The 22120-nt window shown below is 37.7% G+C and overlaps 1 protein-coding gene across 1 annotated transcript; it reads right to left on the bottom strand.

The window, feature by feature from the left end:
* Positions 1-2169: 2169 nt before the first annotated feature.
* Nemp1 (nuclear envelope integral membrane protein 1) lies at positions 2170-21480 on the bottom strand. The gene is made up of 9 exons (XM_046466696.2): positions 21331-21480; positions 14867-14991; positions 13663-13879; positions 12268-12340; positions 10942-11035; positions 10374-10488; positions 8732-8957; positions 7767-7940; positions 2170-6829 (listed from the first exon to the last, which is right to left on the bottom strand). The coding sequence occupies exons 1-9, from the start codon at positions 21455-21457 to the stop codon at positions 6652-6654; spliced, it is 1329 nt and encodes a 442-aa protein (XP_046322652.1). The 5' UTR covers positions 21458-21480; the 3' UTR covers positions 2170-6651.
* Positions 21481-22120: the final 640 nt, after the last annotated feature.

The following is a 22120-nucleotide window of genomic DNA, read 5'->3' as shown; positions in this document are numbered from 1 at the left end:
TCATGTTCTCTTGGCCAGGAATCTACAGTCACTTGGGATGTATCTGTGTGTCTACCCATTCATTTATTTGAGTGTTTACTATGTGATCTTAGGAGAGAAGTGACTATAAAATGAAATGGCAACCTTGGGTTTTAAAACAATGGTATGAATACCACAACCATAGCAACCAACTATGCTAGTCTGCCTAGGACACATGATAGGTCCCACCCACCTGGAGGTATGAATTTGGGTATCAAAGTCCTGGGTAAAATGGAACATGTAGGTCACCCTAAATTAGCAAGGTACAAAGAAACACACCCAAGTCTGCAGGGATTTCAAGATCTATCCATCTATCAAAACACGTCCTAAGGTGGGAGGTACAGAGGGATATAGCATTGTAATCTCTTTCTAGACAAAACTGAAGCAAATGGAACTTATTAGCTTATTCTTCTACTGAGTCCTAAACCACCTTACTTGGCCCTATTAAAATGTCCAATCTGGAATATCTCATTGGTAGAGTGCTCCCTTAGCATTTGGTAGGCCCTAGGTTCTCCTAGCACCAGGGGAAAAAAGGTCTGGTCCATGTAATAGGCATGAGGAAACTTTTTGGAGTGGTGGAACATTCTATATCATGATTGTGGTAGTTGTTATACAACTGACCCTGTCAAAATTCAGCAAAACCGTACCTGAAACAGATAAATTTTGTTGTATAATAAATTATACTTCAATAAAGCTGGCAAAAAAAAAAAAAAAAGCAAACAAAGAAGAAACAATTCCAAACCCTATCTTGTGGATTTCTAATAAAGCTGGGAGGGTAGCAATCTGATTTAAACCAATTCACTCAATAATTCTGAGATATAAATTTTTCAAAAATGCTATACAATAAAAATACCTTAAGTTTGAAGATATGATGGGCAAAATATTTGGTAGCAGTTATGCAATAAAAATACCTAAAGTTTTAAGATATGATTGGCAAAATATTTTGGTTCTCATAAGTTATCTGATGTCAATTAGTAATACTTGTTTTGTGTCGGGCATCAAGCCAAGTACTTAACATCCTTGCTATACAAAATGAGGTCCACAAGCCAGCAGCATCTAGATCACCCAGAACCTGATTAGAAATGCAGAATTTTGGGCACAGATAAACATAGTGAATTCAGACAAACATAGTGAATCAGAATTTGCATTTTAATAAGTTTCCCCAAATGATTCCTATGCATGTCAAAAGTTTAAGGGCTGCTTTATGCATCCTGGTCTTTTTCTGTCTTCACTAAAGCTCTGTGATGTAGCCATCTAGCAATTATGCTTCAAATTTTTATTAACTAAACCATTAATGATCACTTACGTCTCTTAGTTACCCAGTTAGTATGGAAGGGAAAGGAGAAAGGGTGTCATCAGTGTGCATTCATCTACATAAATTTAGTCTGTATCCTATTTTCTTATTTTGCCAATTTTGTCTTTTAAAAAATATGGACAATGGATTTTCATGTAGTCTAAGGAAAAAGAGAGAAGATAAGTACAAAATTAATACAAATGCCATAAAGAATTTCCAGAATGAAGAAAATAGACAATACCAAAAAGAAAATGGAAGGCCCCAGACTCCTATTACAGAAGCTGGGCCTAGACATAACTGAAGTTTTTATTCCATGGCCCCTATTACAACAGCGCTGCCTCCTCTTTTATCCTACACACATCTCTTGGCAGGCATCCCATAGCTGGATCCACTGAACCCACAGGTCTCCCCAATAATCCTAGTGGAAAAACAAGAGATATTTTATAATATAAATAAAGAACTAAAGCACAGAGTAGTTCTCTGGACAAGGAGTAACCTTTACTTTGGTTCTTTATGAGACTGCACAGTAGTACAACCTGCTACTTACACAAGAATGTTCTTTGTAACTCAGTGGCAGAGCGCTTGCTTGCCTACCATGTGCGAGGCACTGGGTTCGATCCTCAGCACCGCATATAAATAAAGGTCCATTGACAACTAAAATTTTTTAAAAAATGTCCCTTAGAGATCTGTCACCTGGGAAGGGTGACAATGATGGAAGCAGAAAGACTCAGGATGGGGGAGGATGGTTAAAAAGCAATGGGAAATTAATGGTATGAACACTGAGGAGTAAATTGCTGATTATGTGGAAACATCAAATCCAAATAAGAAGACTGTAAGTTCATTAAGAGAGACCACTATATAGTCTATAAAACTTTATTAAAATTGGGATTACTTACAAACCATATAATACAAATGAAAAAATACATAAGACATCATTATTTTTTCTTACAGAAAAGTGGGCAAAATGAGACCCACGGCAAAGAGCCATCCCTGATTTTTTTTCTTTCAAACATTCATTAACATTTATTTTAAATATAAATGACAAATCTTTTCTCTAAGTAATACTAAGGCATTACCTGTAGGCTAAAATTCACACAGTGATTTCTTAGCCCTGTTATCTCAACACTAATTCCATAAATATGGGAAACTAGCAACTGCACACTGTTAGCAGTTTCTAAAATTCACATTATGAGCTATTCGTTAACATAAGAATGCTGTTCATGCTATAGGAAGGTACAAAAAAAGTGATTTCAACATTTTCAAGTCATCATCAAGAATGTGAAAGAGGAGGATGATATACATGGACATGGGAAAAGGGACACCAAAGCTACACATTTAGGAATTCTGTGTGACCACTCCCATTCCTGCTAAAGATGCAGGTCAACATTGGCATGAATCTGTTTTTTTTTTGTTTGTTTGTTTGTTCGTTTTTTAATTTTATTCCCAGCAAGCTCTGGCTTTTGCAAGGTAAGGCACCAAACACCCTTTTACAGCTAGTAACTGTCTAGAATCCAACTCAATAGCAACCTGAATCCATACATCACTAACATACCATCGGGTCACCATAATTGCATAGATTTCTCTAAAGAGGAGAAAATAATAATAGTTTCCGCTACATAGAAAGAGAAATAACACTTTTGGGTGCATTTGTCTAATGCAATGGTTATTTACTTGGTTTCAGTTCCTACATAATGTTAGGGCACAATAAGTCTGTTCCACTGTCCTTTCCTTGGTTCATATAAAATTCTTAGCATTTCAATATAGGTTATTATCTAACATGTCAGACCTGAGTCCAAAGGAATACTAGGACATTTAATTTTCTTCCCTCCTACTTCAACTTTCACCACTCAATTCAAAAAAAGTTAGGAACCATTTTTATGCAGGCATCCATCTGAGCCCATCTTTGTGTGTGTGTGTGTGTGTGTGTGTGTAACAATAAAAAGATCTGAGGGCCAATTAAATAATCCATTCCTAAGCCTCTTATTTTTTGGATATCAGGACCTGGGGGGACTATCTGGTCTATCTGGATCCTTTAATTCATCAAACCTCTATCAGATATACCCAGTGGAGACTGAGTTAAAGGAAACTTAGTGGACAAAGAGAGGTCTGGCCCCTAGAATGGGATGTACTCTCACAGAATGGTACATGTGGGACCCAAAAAGCTATCATTAGCAGAATTCTCTTTGCAAAAAACTTAAAAATCACAAATTTGAGGGGAGAAACAAAGTACTTTTGTGTGATGAAGACTGATAGGAATTTCTTATTAGAAGGTCCCGGAATGGGTAAGTTTTTCTTGGTTTTGGTAATGTGTTCTGTTGCTCTCACAAAAACAATGAGTGAGGAAGTGAAAGGAAAACATTTTAGGCTAGTTGCCTCTCTGTGTTCCCAGTAATGGGAGTCATGCTCTACACAACTTTGTCAGACCGATTAGAGGCAATAGATTTCCAATGCTGATGAGACCCTGAGCCCCAGAGCCAATTTACAGCTTGATATTTGGCCAGCAAGACGCTGACGTGGCAGCAGACATGGCTCCAATGTCCATCTCACCCCACAGTTATCCCTTCAATCCTTCTTGATGAGATTGGTCTGAGAGATGAGACTGTGCTGAAATTGCAAGAGCTATATAACTGCCAGAGAAAATTAAATAGGGGCTTCAAGTAGTGACTGAGCCAGCAGACTAAGTGGCCATGAGGGAGACAAGAACAGTTCCTAAAGAAGGTTTACAGAGTCAAGCAATCTCCAGGCAGGGCTCTGAAGTATAGTCACACAAGCAGGCAGGGCAAGGACATGCTCCACACCAAAAAAGCACCGTCCTTCACTGTCTGAGAGCAACTCTCATGCTGCAGGGCAACTGTCATTTCCTGCAACTCAGTTCTCAACTACCAGACAGGGAGAAATAAAATAGTTTGATTTTATTCATCTCAAATTCAAGCACAGTGAAAAATTGGTCTTGGTATGGAAACTATAGTTCACAAGGAGTTACTATACAGAAAAGGGAGAGCATTTCCTAACTTCACAATGCCTTTCTCATGAAAATAAAGACATGAGTCAGGAAAAGTCACCTTAGAGGAAAGCTACCACCTCCTTAGGAGTTGTTTTGGGGAAGGCACCAAAATCCCCATAGAGTCCTGAGACCATCCATACAGTTAGAATTACTTCTTCAAATCAACTTATGATCCATATGCTAGATCTCAAAATCTATAAATAAGGTAAGAGAACACTTCAGAGGGTGTGTGTGTGTGTGTGTGTGTGTGTGTGTGTGTGTGTGTGTGTGTGTTTAATGCTGGGGATTGAACCCAGAGCTTCATACATGCTAGGCAATTACTCTACCATTGAGGTACATGTCCAGCCCCTTGGAGGTTTTAGTAGTACTTTAGAGGAATAAAATTTTACCATGTACACAATTTACAAAGACATAAAAGTTTCCCAATATAAAGTTACTTGTACTCTGTGACTTTAAGACATCTGCCCAAATATTGCTCATTTTTCACTTTCTATTATTTGTCTCTTTCTGCCAACTGAGGTAGTTGTCACTTTAGGATAGTTTAAGGCTCCAGGGAACCCTGATGGAAATAATCGACTGGCCACCTGGAGGGGAGACTCAGAGCTGATATTTTAGAAGTTAGCAATGGAGCCTGGGGCCTTTCAAAACTACATGCTAATAGCTGGTCTGAAAAAAATTGTAAAAGCTTTTTAAAAAAACATCTTTCTTTTCCAAGATCAAGATAAGTCAGGAAATCCAATGTTGTGTACCCTCCATGAGTTTCTATCCTCCTGGGTAAAGGAATTACAGCTTTTTCCAAGGTTCAAGGATGAGGATAACAAAGAACCAAGCAAATGACAGATACTTGGGAATTTGCTCCTTCATAAATGACATTGCTGGCCTAAGGGTACTTTCCAATGGCAAAAGAATCTGAAAGTAATAGATTTATATATAACAAAAGGCAGCATGAACCTCTGATGAGAAATGGAATTACAAATAAGTATGGTATTCTTAGGAAAATGTGTCTTCTCCTGATGGCTAAATAGGCATCAGAGGCATAAAGATAACCTGGAGACCTATTTCCTGGCAAGGCATCAAGAAACTTCACAGATGGTTTTAGGGCTTACAAATTAGCCTGAATCAACAAATTAGCCAGAATGGGAGAGTGCAAGGAGTAAGGAAAGACTGAAAGAAATAGATAAAATGGGTATACAAAGGAAGAAAAAGGGAAAGGAGATAATTTCTTGGTTCCATAGCAACTCAATGATATGTAACACATGAGAGAAAAAAAATGGGGTAAACATCATCATTTCTCCTGGCCAGCAGGAATAATGCTAAAAACCAAGGGGAAGAAATGAGACAAACTCTCAACTGTATGAAATAGACCCTTCCTCAAAGGGAAAAAGAGTGCAAGGAGGAATAGGAAGAGAAAAAGGCAAATATATTTTAAAAATGGAATTAAATGTTGAATAAAATAAAAAGTTCAAGAGCTCTTAACTATAGAAGAACCTATAGGCATGTTACTAAAAGCAAGCAGGACTCAGAATATCATGTGTGAGAACTAATTCAAAGCTCAACACAACAGCTCCTAGGGCTTTAATGAATAATCCATAAAACTATCTAGGGGCCAACTGGGCTTATCACTCTGGAGCATTTGCTGGTTCAGGAACATGAGTTTGATATATTTTAAAAAACACATTTGTTTGAAAGACAAGACAGGCGCTGTGACTATAGCTCAGTGGCAGAGCACTTGCCTAGCATGTGTGAGGCACTGGGTTCAATCCTTAGCACCACATAAAAATAAAACAAAATAAAGGCATGCTGCCCATCTACAACTATAAAAAAATAAAAAAACAAGACAGACAAAAATCCATTTTCCTCTCAAAACAGTTAAATCAAAGATTATTCTAAAGTCACTGTAATAAAAGCAGAAAGCGAAGGATGCTCAGACTTATGGATTTCTCTCTGGAAGATGCAGCCTCTAGTCTGAAAGCCCTACTTACAATTCTCATTTTAGAGGACCAGCCAGTGACAGAAATGATCAAATCAACTTTCAAAGAGGAGCTAGAATGCCATGCTGGCTGTGACCTTCCAGTTTTTTTAGAAACAGAAGAGTGGGCTAATAACTTAACAGGTGGAAAGCACACTACCACAGCATTCACTTTGTCCACTCTCCCTCCTTAGGGATCCCACAGAGACTACCACAATCATTCCCAGAGAGATCTACTCAGGCCTCTCATTTAATTTCTGCACTACCCTTCAACCTGCTATAAAGGCCTATAAGAAATGCACAGTGCTTGCAACACAACCACTGAGGCACCAAATCAGTCTACATGAAAATAAATAACCACCACACTTAAGTCAGGAAATTGTTCTGTGTGGCAATGAGGTGCTGAGAACCTGAGTCCTCCTCCTCCTCCTCAGAAGTTGCTTCCTCATCCTGGGAAATAATGCTCCCTAATCCATATTCCTGTTCATGGACGGAAACTTCATTTGGTGTGAGGTGGAAAGAACCTTCTACAAAGTCAGCAAATCTGGAAAAGAGAAGGTAATATTCATTAGGAATCTGCCTTCTGTCCTTTTAAAATAAATAAATAAATAAATAAATAAATAAATATATATTATTTATGTGTTTTAGTTGTAAATGGACACAATACTTTATTTTACTTATTTATTTATTTTTTTATGTGGTGCTAAGGATCGGACCAAGTGCCTCACACATGCTAGGCAAGTGCTCTACCACTGAGCCACAACTGCAGCCCAGCCTTCTGTCCTTTCAGATTGTCTTTCAATAAGAACAAATCACAACACCTGTTATGTTCACAACTCAAATTATAATGAGTCTAGTCAATATCCCTGTCTTTACTCTGACAGGTAAATGGAGTAAAGCCAGTGACAGAAATGTCATGATCAAATCAACTTTCAAAGAGAGAAAGGAAGGCTGGGATCATAGGCCAACCTTCCCTGCAACCCTATTCTGCTTAATAAGCACTAGCCTATCCTTTTTAGTCACGGAAGTGCTAAGGTTCCTTGAGTCACCATATTCCTGATAAGAGATGATTAGGGGCATTACACAGTTATTTTTGTTTATGGCCCTATAAACTTCATGCTGTGAGGATTCCAAATTGAAGCTTCGCATACTCATTGGTATAACTACTCCCAGACAAAAAGGAAAAGGAAAAAGAAAAAGAAAAAAGAAAAACCAACTCAGGGAACAATGTAAAACTTTCATAGGACAGACATAATATGGAATCATCCCACCTCAGTGTTATAAATAAAAGGTAAGGCAGGTAGTTCCTTGGGGAAAGTGGGGAAAGAGGAAACAGGTTACTGATATAGGTATCTTTCTCTTGACTACCCTTAGATTAACAATAAACAAAGGCCATAAATACAACATGACTATCTATAGAGTATGATCTCTGTTAGAACTCAAGGTCACAATTACCCTGGCTTATCTGGCTAAGAGTTTACCTTTTTGGAGACTGGATTCGAGAAATAGTCTTCCAAGCAGAACAGTCTGGACTGTTACAAAATTCTCGGAGCTCCTCTAAAGCCCTTCGGGTCTCTACCTCTCCTTGTATCCTATATTCTTCTTCTGTCAGGAGACGAGGGGGGACAGGCTTTTCTGTTGCCTTACACATCTTTCTGTGCTCACCAAAATAATATCATGAATCATTAATCAGTAACCTATATTCATCCTTACTTCTAGAGCCCTTCAGCAGACCAAGCATACAGCAGACAATCTGAACATTTTAATAAGAGTCATCACTCCCACTTTTCTTCCATAGACATCCTTAGTTATGATGGATCCTGACATATTAAATTACAAATGAAAAGTCAGAGTAGTCATTATTATTCACTAATGTGAACAAATTCATTTATCTTCCAATAAATAATAAACAAAGTATTTATTTCCTGATAAATAGAAAAACAGCAAGAAAACAATGTTATAATATTGTGGTCTGTTAACTTCATTCCTCAAACTGAAGGTATCACTCTGACTATCTGAAATAGAACAACCACTGATAATCTCAGAATCCATGACCATTTCATATTCACTATGCAAAGTGATAACATGCTATGAATTACATCTTAAAATAAGATTAGGACTTCCAGAGCAATTTGATCCCCAGTATGAAATAACCTGAAATAAGGTAACCTGAGGTCTATGGTATAAAAGTGATATAATTTGCACCATCTAGTGGTAACAGGAACACATAACAATTTACTGGATGCTTTTATATAAAATGATTAGAATAAAAATTTTTAAAGCCTAACAGAGTCTAAAAACATAGTCTCAGGAAGAAACAATGTCAGAGAATAACACAGTGACTTCTCATTAACAAAGAGGCTCTCACAGGGCAACGCCTCTTTTGCTACAAACTGTATCCCACACTGCACTGTGTCAATACAAAGTTATACTGCCTTCCAGTCACCTGTAGGTGATGTACAGCCACTGAATAGGGTACTCCAGGTTCTTAGTACACAGTGCAATGATGATAATGGCAAGGGCAATGTGAGGTATCTGGATGCCGGAATACATGAAACCCAGGCCCATCAGTTGCAAGGTCCAGGTCAGCAGGTTGATACTTCGTTCATTCTCCAAGGGCCCATACTTGTAACATACTGCAAAACTCATGAATCCAACTGTGAGGATGTAGCCTATGAGAAAAGTTATCAGAAGAAATTCTTTTTCATCTATACCTGATAAAGATAATATATATGGGAGCAGTACTAAATTCACTATATAGCATCTACAGAAGCAGGAAACTGGATGTGATCTTTATTGAATTTTTCATTTTTCACTATTAGAAAATATAAATATACACTCACCCACACATATAAACACACACTTATATCTTTAATTTTCTATCCTTTTTCTGTTGTACTATTTGGTTCAAATGAACAATAAAGCTACATGTTGAAAAATTCTGAGTTTACTTTTAAAAACCTAAAATATGAAAATATAGATTAATGACCACATAATTTCTCAAATGATAGACTGAGGGTTTCTATCAGCATAACCAAAAAATTCTCATTTTATGGACAAGATTCACTGCAGTCTTCTTTTGAGGAAACTGGGGGTACCGAGGATTGAGTCCAGGGGCACTCTATCACTGAACTACATACATCTCTAGCCCTTTTATTTTTTACTTTGAGACACAGTCTCACTAACTTCCTCAGGCTGGACTTGAACTTGCAATCCTTTTGCCTTAGCTTCCTGAGTCACTGGGATTATAGGCATAGGACACCATGACCAGCAGCCCCTGTAGTCTTTTATTTCTTAAACCCTTTAAGTCCCATTGTTCCAAATGAGACACCTAAGAAACTTAAATTGGCCGGGTGGCATGGTGGCACATGCCTATAATCCCAGAGGCTCAGGAGGCTGAGACAGGAGGATCACAAGCCAGCCTCAGCAACGGCAAGGTGCTAAGCAACTGTGTGAGACCCTGTAAATAAATAAAATACAAAATAGGGCTGGGGATGAGTGCTCCTGAGTTCAATCCCTAGTACCCATTAAAAAAAAAAAAAATCCTTAAATTGTGCAAGAAATATACCATTTATGGTAACTTTTGAAATGAATGTTAAGTTTTTACAGTTCTATTCTTTTGAGAAAATAGGTGAATAATTAGAGTATTCCAAAAGATATTTCATATATATGAAAATATATGCAAAATATATGAGCTCTAGATTATTTTACCATACTTTTGTCAATTTCTTTGAAATATACAGAGTTGAAAACTTGGAACTTAATGAGTTAGGTCTTCATGTACTTAAAATATAATTATATTAACAAAGTCAATTTTATCACTTGTCAGAAAGACACTTTTTGTGCAAAGAGAAGTGCATTTATAAATACCAACAAATTAAAATCTTCTCCATAATACCTGCATTTTAATTTAAAATAAGGTAGTAATGGTGGAGATGTTTAAAATAAATGGAAAACTATGATTTTTCAAATTAATCAAATGACACAAACTATTAACTCTTTGTAAGCAGGCAACATCTTTTAATGATCAAATTAACTAAAATAGCCTACAAACATGCAAAAAGAGAAGCAAAACCAACAACACTTACTTAAAAGATACTGCCAGTAACACCTCCAGATCTCTTGTAAATTCTTAAAAACTAGCTGAATGAGGTACAGAGAAAAGGACCAGCCTCCCACCAGGATGACGTAAATGGGACTTTTCTAAGAGAGTAAAAGTGAAAGCAAAAGTTAAACAGACTTTCCATACATAAAAGAAGCAAAATGGAATTATGATTTTTTTTCTTAAAATTCAACCTACTCAAAATGCACAAAAAACACATCTCTTAAAAAGATGTCCTTTATATCTAAAAGGTACAGTCTGCAAGGAACACTAGGAAAATGAGATGCTAAATAACTTAAAAGCCTGGCTATGCAATTAGAAAACAGAAAAGTGACTTTACACTCCCACTGAGCACAGGATTTTAAATAAAGAGAGTTTTGTATATAATCAGGCTTCAAGTTTCATCAAGGAAAGTACCTTTCAGAATCAAGGAAAGAGTAGGGCATTCACTCTGTCATCAATGCAAATTTTCAATGTTCTAAGATTACCTAAGAAAACAGGCCTTCAGCTATTCTGAGTTCATCCTAACTGCGTATGAAGATTCTGCTACTTACCCTGGGCATGAATTTGGATAGTATAAAAATGATAATTAGTAGAGAAGCCACAATTCCCACACTCATCCCTGTGGAATAGTAGAAAACTTGACTCCTGCAGAGAAAAAATTTATTTCATGACTGTTGGTATATACTGTGTACACAGCATTATTGAAGCCAGGGCAACTAACTAGCCAAAGGATTTTTTTTTTTTTTTAAGGTATGAGATTAGAGTAGGTATTTACCAAAAACTTGAGGTCAGAGAATTATAAAGACTGATACAATATAGTTGCTGGGAGATTATGAAAATAATTTTCAATGAGGTCCTCTCAAATATATCCCCACAATAAATAACTCTGCTTGATCTTCCACTCACATCCCCAATCTCTCTCCCAACCCAATTCTTTTTTTTTTTTTAATTTTTATTTTTAGTTGTAGATGGACACAATACCTTTGTTTTATTTATTTATATGTGGTGCTGAAGATTGAACCCAAGGCTCCCAGATGCTAGGCGAGCGCTCTACTGCTGAGCCACAACCCTAGCCCCCAACCCAATTCTTATTAAGAATCTCTCTTCTGAGGAACAACTCAGCTTCTCTGGGGAGAAGGAAGGAACAAGAATACTGCCCAAGTAGACAGTAAAAACTAAAACCAAACTGACTATCCAGAAAGATAAATTAACCTTTCATAGGTCCTAGAACAGAAAGGTCCTACTTCCATTCCAGGTTCTTTCTTCAATTATTTTCCGCTCTCTGTGAGTTTCTCTTAGGATCCCCCAAAGTAAGGAAAAATTTCCACCAACTCCACTTCATTCCAACTTCAAATTTTAATTTTTAATCTTTCATTCACTATTCCACAAATATTTTTTACTTCATATAAACATAATGATGATTCTACCTTTATCCAATGTTTTCTTAGTTATCCATATTTTCTTTGCATCTATACATAACAGTTTCACCTCTCTCAGTAGGTAAAAAAGAAAAGCAATGTACAGCAGCTTATGTTTGTCTCCTTACATGTGAACAGTATGAAACTCATCAACATATGACCCTGTAAATATGAGACCTTGAAGTATTAATTCTAACAGTAAAAAGGATAATGACGGTCACCTTTATAGTAACTGTCTAACTCCTATTAGCCCTCCATGAGTCTACTCAATGGGAGAATGTCATTATTAACATTGCTATTCAAATCAGAAAACAACAAAAATCACAACACATGTTATTTTAAAAATATACAAGCAGGCAACATCTAAAACATATAGGCCTGAAGGGGGGATGGCAGTACTTTTGGCTTTTATGATAAAAGTAAGACCTTTTCAAGCTGTACATTAGCCTTCAAACCTACCTGCTCAATAAGTCTCCACAAAAAAACAACATAAGTCCAAGGAGGAAAATGAGGAAGAGTTTGGGGTCAAATTCTGAAATAAATAAAGATTTTTTTCTTAAAAGGGGAGCCAAACAGTTTAAGGCATTATAGAATAAAAGGCAGTTTTAACATTATTGGTCAGCTACAATAAAATAAATACAAATAGCCCACTTAAACAGCATTGTAAATTCCACACAAAGCCTGGGCACTCTTTCAAAGAGAGAATATAATTAGGTTTCTGCTTAATCTACTTTTCTGAAGATCCTACTTATATTTAAGTATATACCTACTTAAAGCTACCTGCACTAAGGCTCAAAGAGGCTAAGCTTCACTTTGGACCAAATTAGATACAGTGACATAGCACTTCAAGCAATGCCCACGAGAGGTCTCTACCACTCTTTATACCCTTAAGTTACAGCACAGAAGTTAGTAAATGTGCCTAGAACTCTGGGTCTGAGCCTCATGTTTCTGACTGCTTGTCTTGCCCAATCTCCTTCTTTTCTTTGCTACATAGCACTGTGCTGGAAAAAGCTACCTGTCAAATACATCTTGCCCAAGACCAGAGAGCCCAAGCAAAGACCCTTTAATGGCATACTAGAGACTCCTACAGCTTTTACATTCAAGAGCTCTAAATCTACGGGAGGCCCACAAACAGAGCCAGAGGGCTTAGTAAATGTAGAAGGGTACACCGAAAAACAGCTATACCACCATGGAACTCTAGGACTTTGGAAGGGCACAATCTATTTTTGTAGCAAAAACCTAGAAACATGTCTACTACTCACAATATGCCAGGATCCCAGGTAATAACCAGGGAAAACCCAAGTTGGAAAGAACTCAACAAAATCCATCTCCTCTAAAATTTTCTCAGTTATCTTCAGAGAAGGAAAAACATCTCCCAGCTCCACTCTATAACTGCAATGGTCTTTACTTACAGTTCCACTCTTTTTATTTGTGAATTATTAATAATCAATTTTATCTTTCTTTGGTTTTTATTATTTAACCACTAGAATCTTCAAATACAGGACAGCTACCTTTGTCTAGAAGTGTCTAGAAGGCATAAACATAACTGACTCACTATAAGAGTACTATGCATATCAGCTCAGGGCCATTGGCAGTATTAGAAAACGCAAGACTTCACAATTTTAGGAAGGAAGTACTCAGAACGGCCTGAGGTAGTGTTTCGATTCTAGGTCTAAAGAGTCTTATGTGGGTGGAGTCTTTGTGAACTGTTTGGAGCTATGGTATACTCAAGGCTATAATCAGAACCAAAAGGGAGCCATCTTGGGTGGACTTGTCTGTCTCACTAATTACACCCTCCAGAACTCACTCCCTTCTCAATCTAGAATCCATCAGAAAAACACGGGTGAGACTTACTCCTGGTCACAATGATACTGTACTTGGCGTCCTCTATAATTTCAACTTTGAGGCAGGTTTTTGTGCTGTATAGACCCACGTTGATATAGGTGTCATTCAATTTCTCTTTTAAAAAAGAGGAAAAAAAGTTCCAGATACTGAACTGCTCGAGCTCCTTCAATTTCTCCTCATTGTCCACCTGGGTGACTCGGACCAATGTGGAACTATTTACCCGGATCTGTAACACAAGTAAATCAGGATGAGAAAGAAGGAAGTAGGTTTTTAAAATTTTCACAAATAAAATTTTTAAAAACCCTTAGGTAAATAAATCAGTAGTGGTCAGTTTTCTACAAGGCTTATCAGAAATATAGAGATACAGCAGCTAAAACATAGTTGGGCAAATAACACTGCACATGGCACAGAAAGGAAGCTGTTAGAATGTCTTCTTGCTAACATGATCTGAATCTACTATTAGACCAGAACATAGTGGGGTGAAAGACTCTCAAGCTGAGTTATCAATACAACTATTTATAAGAGATCATACAAAGAAAGGATCTAGAATATTAAGAAAATTACCAGTCATAAACAGCCCCAGAAAACTAAAAATGTTTCCCATAATGACAGGCTGAGAAGTTCAACCTATTGTTGCAAATCACTGATTATGTGTAAATGCTGATTATAATGTACCCCAGATGGAGTATGATTTTTATAAGAGACATTAAAAAAAGAGAATTTAAAAAAGAAAACAAAAACCACAAGCCCACTCATAGGTTTTTGAGGTGAACAACAAATACCCTTATCAGTAACTATACTTGTAGTAGCAGCAACATTTTCAAAAGGACTCATTTTGTTCAATCACTATTACAGCCAGACACTCTTGCTTGCCAGGTGACTTAACAGTGTTATGAAATAAATAAGACCAAAGTCATTTTACCAAGGGGAAACTTCAGCTCAGGTGGTTTATAAAACATCTTTTGTAGAATCAAAATAGAACAGGGGCAGCAAGGCAAGAGTTTACGTCCTGACAGGCATGCCAGTTTCCAGCCCAAAGAAGGCATAAGGGCTTTAAAAAGAGAGAGGTGTGTTTATGTGCATACTGCCAAAAGGAAGAAAGGGGAGGAAGCTTCTTTGGGAAAAGAAGAAAGGAAGTTTACCTCAAAGTCATAGTACTGTAAGCTTCTTAAGGGAGCTGAGATGCCCCTGCGAGGGGCTTCCAAATTATTACCTGTATCCGTGTCCATATATCATGCCACTTTGGGACAAGCACATTTTTATAACAGAACTGTTGGCTGGTACTCATACTATAAACTCGGGATTCCTGAAGCATGATCACATTTACATCAATTCCAGCTTTATGCAAAGAAAGGAAACAAAAATTAAGTATAACAGAACAACCTAATAACTGCAACTCATTTCATAAGAAGAACTAAACTAACCACTTTCTTAAACTTGGAGCTGAAATATCAGCCAGACCGAAACAAAACTAAAATGAAAGAATAAGGCAGAATCTTATTTCTGTTCCATTTAATTGTGTGCATGACTGCGTGCACTCTGGATTAAACCCAGGGCCTCAAGCATGCTAAGCACACAATCTACCACTCAACCCCAAAATTTTATTATTTAAATATTACAAATAGTCATTAACTCAGAATAAGTATTAACTACTATTAAGTGTTTATTAACATAGAGTGCTGTTTCATTTAACCCTCTTAACAGTGCTATATTTTCATAATGCCTAATTTACAAATGAGGAAACTAATATTGAAGAAAGGTTAAGTAATTTGTCCAAAGTTAGACAGCTAGTAAACAGCCTAATGGTGAGAGTCACAACCAGGTCTGACTACAGCTTTAACCATATGTATCCTGCTTTTCCTGTAATGGGATAACTAAAGTAAGCTAAAGTAACCCCATATGTTGATTTTTCTAGATTCCCTGAATAGGACAAACTAACAGAAGTTTTTTGTTTTTGTTTTTAATAAGTCTTTAAGAAGAAACTAAAAGATTGCAAAGTTGCTGTTTATTCTAGCTGTTTCAAGTTTTAAGAGCAGCCAATATGCAGTCCCTCTGATTTATCAAAATGGAAGATTCTCCCCTCAGTTTGTATTCACCCTTAGCTAATTCAAGGTTTAAGAGTGACCACTCAGCTAGGTGTGGTGGCACATCTGTAATTCCAGCTACTTGGGAGGCTGAGGCAGGAGGATGGCAAGTTCTAGGCCAACCTGGGCAAATTTAGTGAAACCTTGCCTCAAAAATAGAATTTTTAAAAAAGGGTTGGGGATGTAGTTCAGTAGTAGACAGCTTGCCTAGCATGTGCAAGGCCCTGGGCTTAATCCCCACTACAGGGGTCAGAGGGGGGAATGACCAGTTTCCTATACTTTCCCATCCAATTTTGTTCACATTCCTGTTGTAAACACATGCATTTGATTTTTTTTTTTTTTTCCCAGTGCTGGAGATTCAATCTAGAGCCTCACACCTGGAGTAAAATCCTCTCCCACTGAGCTGCATCCCTACCCTGTAACTTCTTCCTAAAGTTCTATGTTTTGCATACCAGTTTATCAAATGCTATCAACTGGAAATTTAATTATCACTTTGGTTCTTGATATAGTATAAAGGTGGGGAAATTCAAATAAGCTAGAAAATAAATAAATAAATAATACAAAGATCTTGACCAAACCTTAGAAAGTCAAAATTACACACACACAAAAAGCACTGATGCCTACCACTGAGTCCAAATGGTTTTGGGGTGAAGCTAAGACCAATTTTGATTTCACATTTAGTCTTTTAGCAAAAAAACTACAAAACTCAGAAGAAAACATAGGTGTACATCTTTACGACCTCAGATTAGGTAACGGTTTCTTAGATATAACTCTAAAGTATAAGCAACTAAAGAAAAACTAGGTAAACTGATCTCATAAAACTAAAAACTTTTGTGCTTCACCCAGCACCAAAAAATAAAACCAACAACAACAAAATATTGCTTCAAAGGACACTATCAAGAAAGCAAAAAGACTAACACACAAAATCGGAGAAAATATTTGCAATCGTGTATGGTTTAGTATCCAGAATACAAAAATAACTATTACAACTCAACAACAACCCAATTTTTTAAATAAGCAAAGGATGTGTATACATTTTTCCAAAGAAAATACACAAATGTCCAATAAACACATGAAAAGAGATTCAACATCATTAGTCATTAGGGAAATGCAAATCAAAACCACGATGAAGTACTATTTCACACCCATCAGAATGGTTATATTAAAAAAGAGATCAATAACAAGTGTTGGTTGATGATATGGAAAAATTGGAACCTCCATATATTGCTAATGGTAATGGAGAAGTTTGGTAGTTGGTAATTGAAAAAGTTTGGTAGTTCCTCAAAAAGTTATCATACAATTCCACTGCTAAGTATATACTCAAGAGAACTGAAGAAATGTATTCACATGAAAACATATGAATGAATGTTCACAGCACCATTATCCAAAACAACCAAAAAGTAGAAACAACCCAAATGTCCACCAACGAACAAACAGATAAGCAAAATGTAGTATATCCATACAATGGATATTATTCAGCCATAAAAAGAAATGAAGATATATGTTACCAGACAGATGAATTTGTTGGGCATGGTAGCATATGCCTACAATCCCAGTGACTTGGGAGGCTGAAGCAAGAGGCTCATACATTCAAGGCCAGCCTCAGCAACTTAGTGAGACCCTCAGCAACTTAACAAGACTCTATCTCAAAAAAAAAAAAAAAAAAATTAAAAAGGACTGTGGATGTAGCTCAGCACTTCTGGGTTCAATTCCCAGTACCAAAAGAAAAGATAGAGGACTATGGAAAACATTACACTGCATAAAAGGAATCAGACACACACACACACACACACACACACACACACACACACACAGCCGCCACAGAAAGCCACATATTGTACAATTCTGTTGATACAAAATGTCTAGAAGAAGCAAATCCACAGTGACAGGAAATAGATTAGTAGTTGCCAGGGGCTAGAAGGAGAGGGGAATGGGTAGTATATGGAGTTCCATTTTAGAGTGACTAAAATTTAATGTAATTAGACAGTGGTGATGTTGGCAAAACCTAGTGAAACATTAAAAACCACTGAAGAGAGAATCTTATGGTGTGTAAATTTATATCTCAATTTTTTAAAAAAGTTAGGTCTTTATAAACTATCAATTTCTCACTAGGGTTATTCAATAGTAATTTGGATTTCCTCCAAGTCTTTCCTAAAATGAAGCCTTTTCAAAGGCCTGTTGACACTTATCTCCCTAACAAGCCTACAAATATACTAAAAAAATACCCAGTCACAAATATAGATCAAGTTAATTTTCTTATGAAGAGTGAAGAGTAAGGTTACATAAAACGTTAAACATACTGTATTTACAAATGTGTTGAGGCCTGCAAAAACACTGCAAAGTTAAACAAGAACTGATTACTTTGTTAAAATAATATACAGTCTATTTACAAATCCCTAAGCAAAAACATGCACCTGTGCAGAAAAAGAAAAAAAACACACTTATTAATTCTTTCTCTCCCACAGCACCAAGTAATATGACATAACACCTTTCTAAGTCTATTATTACTTTCAAAAGGGTAGGTAGATACAAATAATGCATCAGTACCACAGGGCATTTGAAAAACTTAATGTCGAGAAAAAACATCACTGTTTTTCTTGTGTTTGATTGTTTTGGTGCCAGGGATTAAACCTGGGGCGCTTAACCACTGAGCCATATCCCCAGCCCTTTTTTGTATTTTACTCAGAGACAGGGTCTTGCTAAATTGCTTACAGCTTCTCCAGGTTGCTGAGGCTGGCTTTGAAGGGATCCTCCTGCCTCAGCCTCCCAAGCGCTGGGATTATAGGCACATGGCACCACGCCCAGCACCATCATTTTAACAGTAACGTTAAAGTTTTCCAAAGCCATATTCCTAAAGAAATAAAACTGTCCTATAAGACCCAATGCCAGAATTAATAAAATCTAGTTTTTTCTTTTCCTGAGTCACATACTATTCAAGGGGGAAAAAATGAATAAATAAATAAACCTCTTCCATAGTAACCTCCAAGAGAAATCAGCACCTTGGCTAGCCATATCCTTGGAAATGAACTGAGGGGGACAATATGACAATTCGGCCTTAGGGAATAATCTGCAGAAACAAGCAGGGACTCCAGATACAGATTAAGTTTAGAAATATACAACTAAACCAAATGACCTTAAATATATTAGTACCTTGTGTTTCCCATAGTAAAATAACATACATCACTTTTCCTTCCCTCCTCAAAGTGAGTTAGCGAGCATGTTAAAAAGCAGAATAAATTAAAGTCAGGCGTATAATTCAGTAGAGCACTTGTCTAGCATGTATGAGGCCCTGGGTTAGATTTCAAGGACTGTAAAATGATAAAAATAAAAACTAACAAACATGAAAGAGCAGAGCAAATTAAACATTCAGGAAAACACCTTCTGAACCTCCCAGAATTTACTGAATAATAAATTGCTAACTGTGTTACCTATAAAGTACCTATTCAAAGATTAATAATTAGGGGCTGGGCTCAAGTATCCAAAGAGAATGGAGTACTATTTCAAAAGACAGGTAGTAGCACCAGGTAGCAGGGTGCTTAGCTAGCCTGCACAAGGCCTGGGTTCAATCCCAGTTCTGCAAAAAAACAAAAAATAATAAAATCATGTAAAAAGACCAGAAGAGAATGTGATAAAATGGATTACATCTAAATGGAATGAACAATGAGAGTTTTGATTACTTCTTTATGCTTAATTGTACTTGCCAAATATTTAGAACAAATATGTATTACCTTTATAATCAAACATTTCAAAAACATCCAGTGAGGGCTGGGGTTGTGGCTCAGTGGTAGAGCACTTGCCTAGGGCATGTATGACACTGGGTTCAATCCTCAGCACCACATAAAAATAAATAAAATAAAGATATTGTGTCCATCTACAACTAAAAAAATATTTAATATCCAATGAGGGCTGGGGTTGTAGCTCAGTTGGTATAGCATTTGCCTTGCACGCGTGAGGCACTGGGTTCGATCCTCAGGACCACATTAAATAAATAAATAAATAAATAAAATAAAATAAAGGTGTTGTGTCTGTCTACAACTAAAAAAATATATTTTTAAAAATCCAATGAGAAGAAACTAGCTCTTTTTTTTTTTTTTGGTTGGGGGGGGGGGCATTATGGATCGAACCCAGGGTATTCTACCACTGAGCTACATCCCTAGCCCTTTTTATTTTAAGAGAGTAACTTGCTAAATTGCCCAGGCTGGACTTGAACTTGCTATCCTTCTGCCTCAGTCTCCCAGTAGCTGGGATTACAGGCATGTGCCACCAGTACACCACTACTACCTATCTTTTGCAATAATACTTCATTCTCTATTACATGATTGCTCTTTGTAGCTGCCACCCACATAATATATCAGGCTGTACAGAAAAAATATCATCCCCAAGTTTACTTTTCTCCAAGCCAAGAAGTTCCTGTTCCTCTCAACAAATCTGCAGGGCTCAATTGCCAGCACCCCAAAGGGAAAAAAAAAAAAGAAACTTCAAAGAGAAAGAAACTTCTGACTGAGTGCTTAATATTTTCTCCTTTCTACAATCCACAATTTCATTTTAGAAGTTCAATCTGATAATAGCCTTCAAATGTCATTGTAGGCCCTGCCTCTGTAAAAGTACATTCCTGGATACTTATTCCCCTCTCCCTAGGGGGAAAAGTTTTCAGAAAGATGCTGCAGTTTGGAACTAGATCTTTGAGTGCTGATATGACGCCTTAATCCTAAATGACAGCTGAAGATAGACATGAACCTAAAAGGAAAAATGAGAGTGCATTGCATGTGTTTACAAGATAAGATTATTTTTACTCTCCTCCGTCGTTTCCACTCCCTCCAGGGGAAGCTTGGAAACCCCACTTATTTTTCTATCATGAATTTAACAAGGGTTAAAGGAAGTTTCTAAAAAACATACTTTAAGATTTCTGGATTCAAGCGAAAAGGTTCCTTCCCAATCCCAAACTAACAGTCCAGTTAGCAGATATCAAACACATGTGTTTGAAGGAATCCATAAATTTCCCAAAACAAACCCATTGATGTTAAATAGCACTAGTATCTTTTTTGGGAAACTGAAGTATAATGACCTCAGGTCCGTTAAATAGGGCAGTTAGGGGACAGGGTCTTAAAAGAGCAGATGTTAAAGTACAATGTATTTCTGTAAACTCTAAGGACCTATTCAACCGCCCTTGCTCCGCCTCCTGACCGCACTGGCTGAGAAGGTGTTTGCTAATTTGCTAAATAAATGTGATCCTCCCTTTCATGAGGCCTCTCCCCCATCCTCGAAAGGTCCCGGGATCTTATTCCTTTTAACCTAGAATCTCGAGAGGACCCCAGCAGCGTGGCAAAGCCCCCACGGCCAATTCTCAGCGCAGGCCTCTTTTTCCAGTGTTCGCCAAAAGATTCCAGGATCCTCCACTCTTGGGGAGCTCCCCAAGACCTCCCAAGGGCCCTAACCCATCAGTCCCGAAGCGGCTTCCCCCGCACCCAGGGCTACTCCGCAGAGCCACCGCCCCTCTGCAGAGTAACGGCCCACGCCTTCAGGGCAAGACCCACTTTTCCAAAAATAAACCCTTCCGCCCCCACCCCCAAAGCAGCTGCTGCCCGGGTGGTACCTGAGCCGCAGACCAAGCAGCCGGAAAGGACCAAGAACAGCCGCACTGCCCCACCATCCCCGGCCCCCCAGACCCAGGACCCGGGACCATCAGCCGGCGACACCGCTACTTTGATTCCTCCCGCCATGGTTGCCTTAAGCCGCCTCCTCCTCTCTTGCCTCTCCCCTGCTATTAGCCCCTAACAGGCAGTCCCAACAGCCAGTCAGCTACAAGGCCCTCTCCTAGTCACTAACTTGGAGGGCGGAGCTTCGAGCTCTAATTCCTCCCAGGACCCTAGGAGTCCCGCCCCTTAGCAACTGATGAAAGAGGGCGGGAGAAGCAGCTTTAGCCTATTAGAAAACCGATTCTCGCCTCACCTTAGCAATGACAACAGGAAGATCCCACCCCTTAACAACATGCTTCCGTTCCCCAGTTTATTTACAAGCGCAATTGATGGCAAGTTTAGCCAATGAAAAATCAGAATTGGCGAAACCTCCTGGACAAAACTTGGTATTTCCATCGAAACTGTCTCAAGTTCCTTCTGCTTTCTTTTTCTTTTTCTTCTTCTTCTTTTTTTAACCATAATCTTTTTGTTATAGGAAGCCTATAATCAAGATCTCTTTATGAATAGAGTCTATTCATGTTTTAAAATAAAACGATTTGGCGAAGTGTGGTCTTCTAAAGGCCTAAATGATTTAAAACAGAAATCACAAAAATTTTGTGTTGTCAGGCATAAATGTTAGAGTTTAAAAGTGTGGGGCTGGGGTTGTGGCTCAGCGGTAGAACGCTCGCCTAGAATGTGCAAGGCTGT

Source organism: Marmota monax, unplaced genomic scaffold (assembly GCF_021218885.2).
Source record: "Marmota monax isolate L192 unplaced genomic scaffold, Marmota_monax_Labrador192_F-V1.1 WCK01_AAM20220418_F8-fsc00151, whole genome shotgun sequence".
Lineage (NCBI taxonomy): Eukaryota > Metazoa > Chordata > Mammalia > Rodentia > Sciuridae > Marmota > Marmota monax.
The sequence above is the reverse complement of the archived record's forward strand: the minus strand, read 5'-3'. Positions and strand labels throughout refer to the sequence as shown.

Excerpts from the sequence above, each read along its gene's own strand:
- Nemp1 (XM_046466696.2), bottom strand. The coding sequence starts at position 21,457 with ATGGCGGGAGGAATCAAAGTAGCGGTGTCGCCGGCTGATGGTCCCGGG. Across the intron at positions 14,992-21,330 it reads CTGCTTGGTCTGCGGCTCAG|CTGGAATTGATGTAAATGTG; the intron begins GTACCACCCGGG and ends CTTTGCATAAAG. Across the intron at positions 6,830-7,766 it reads CGAATCCAGTCTCCAAAAAG|ATTTGCTGACTTTGTAGAAG; the intron begins GTAAACTCTTAG and ends TCTCTTTTCCAG.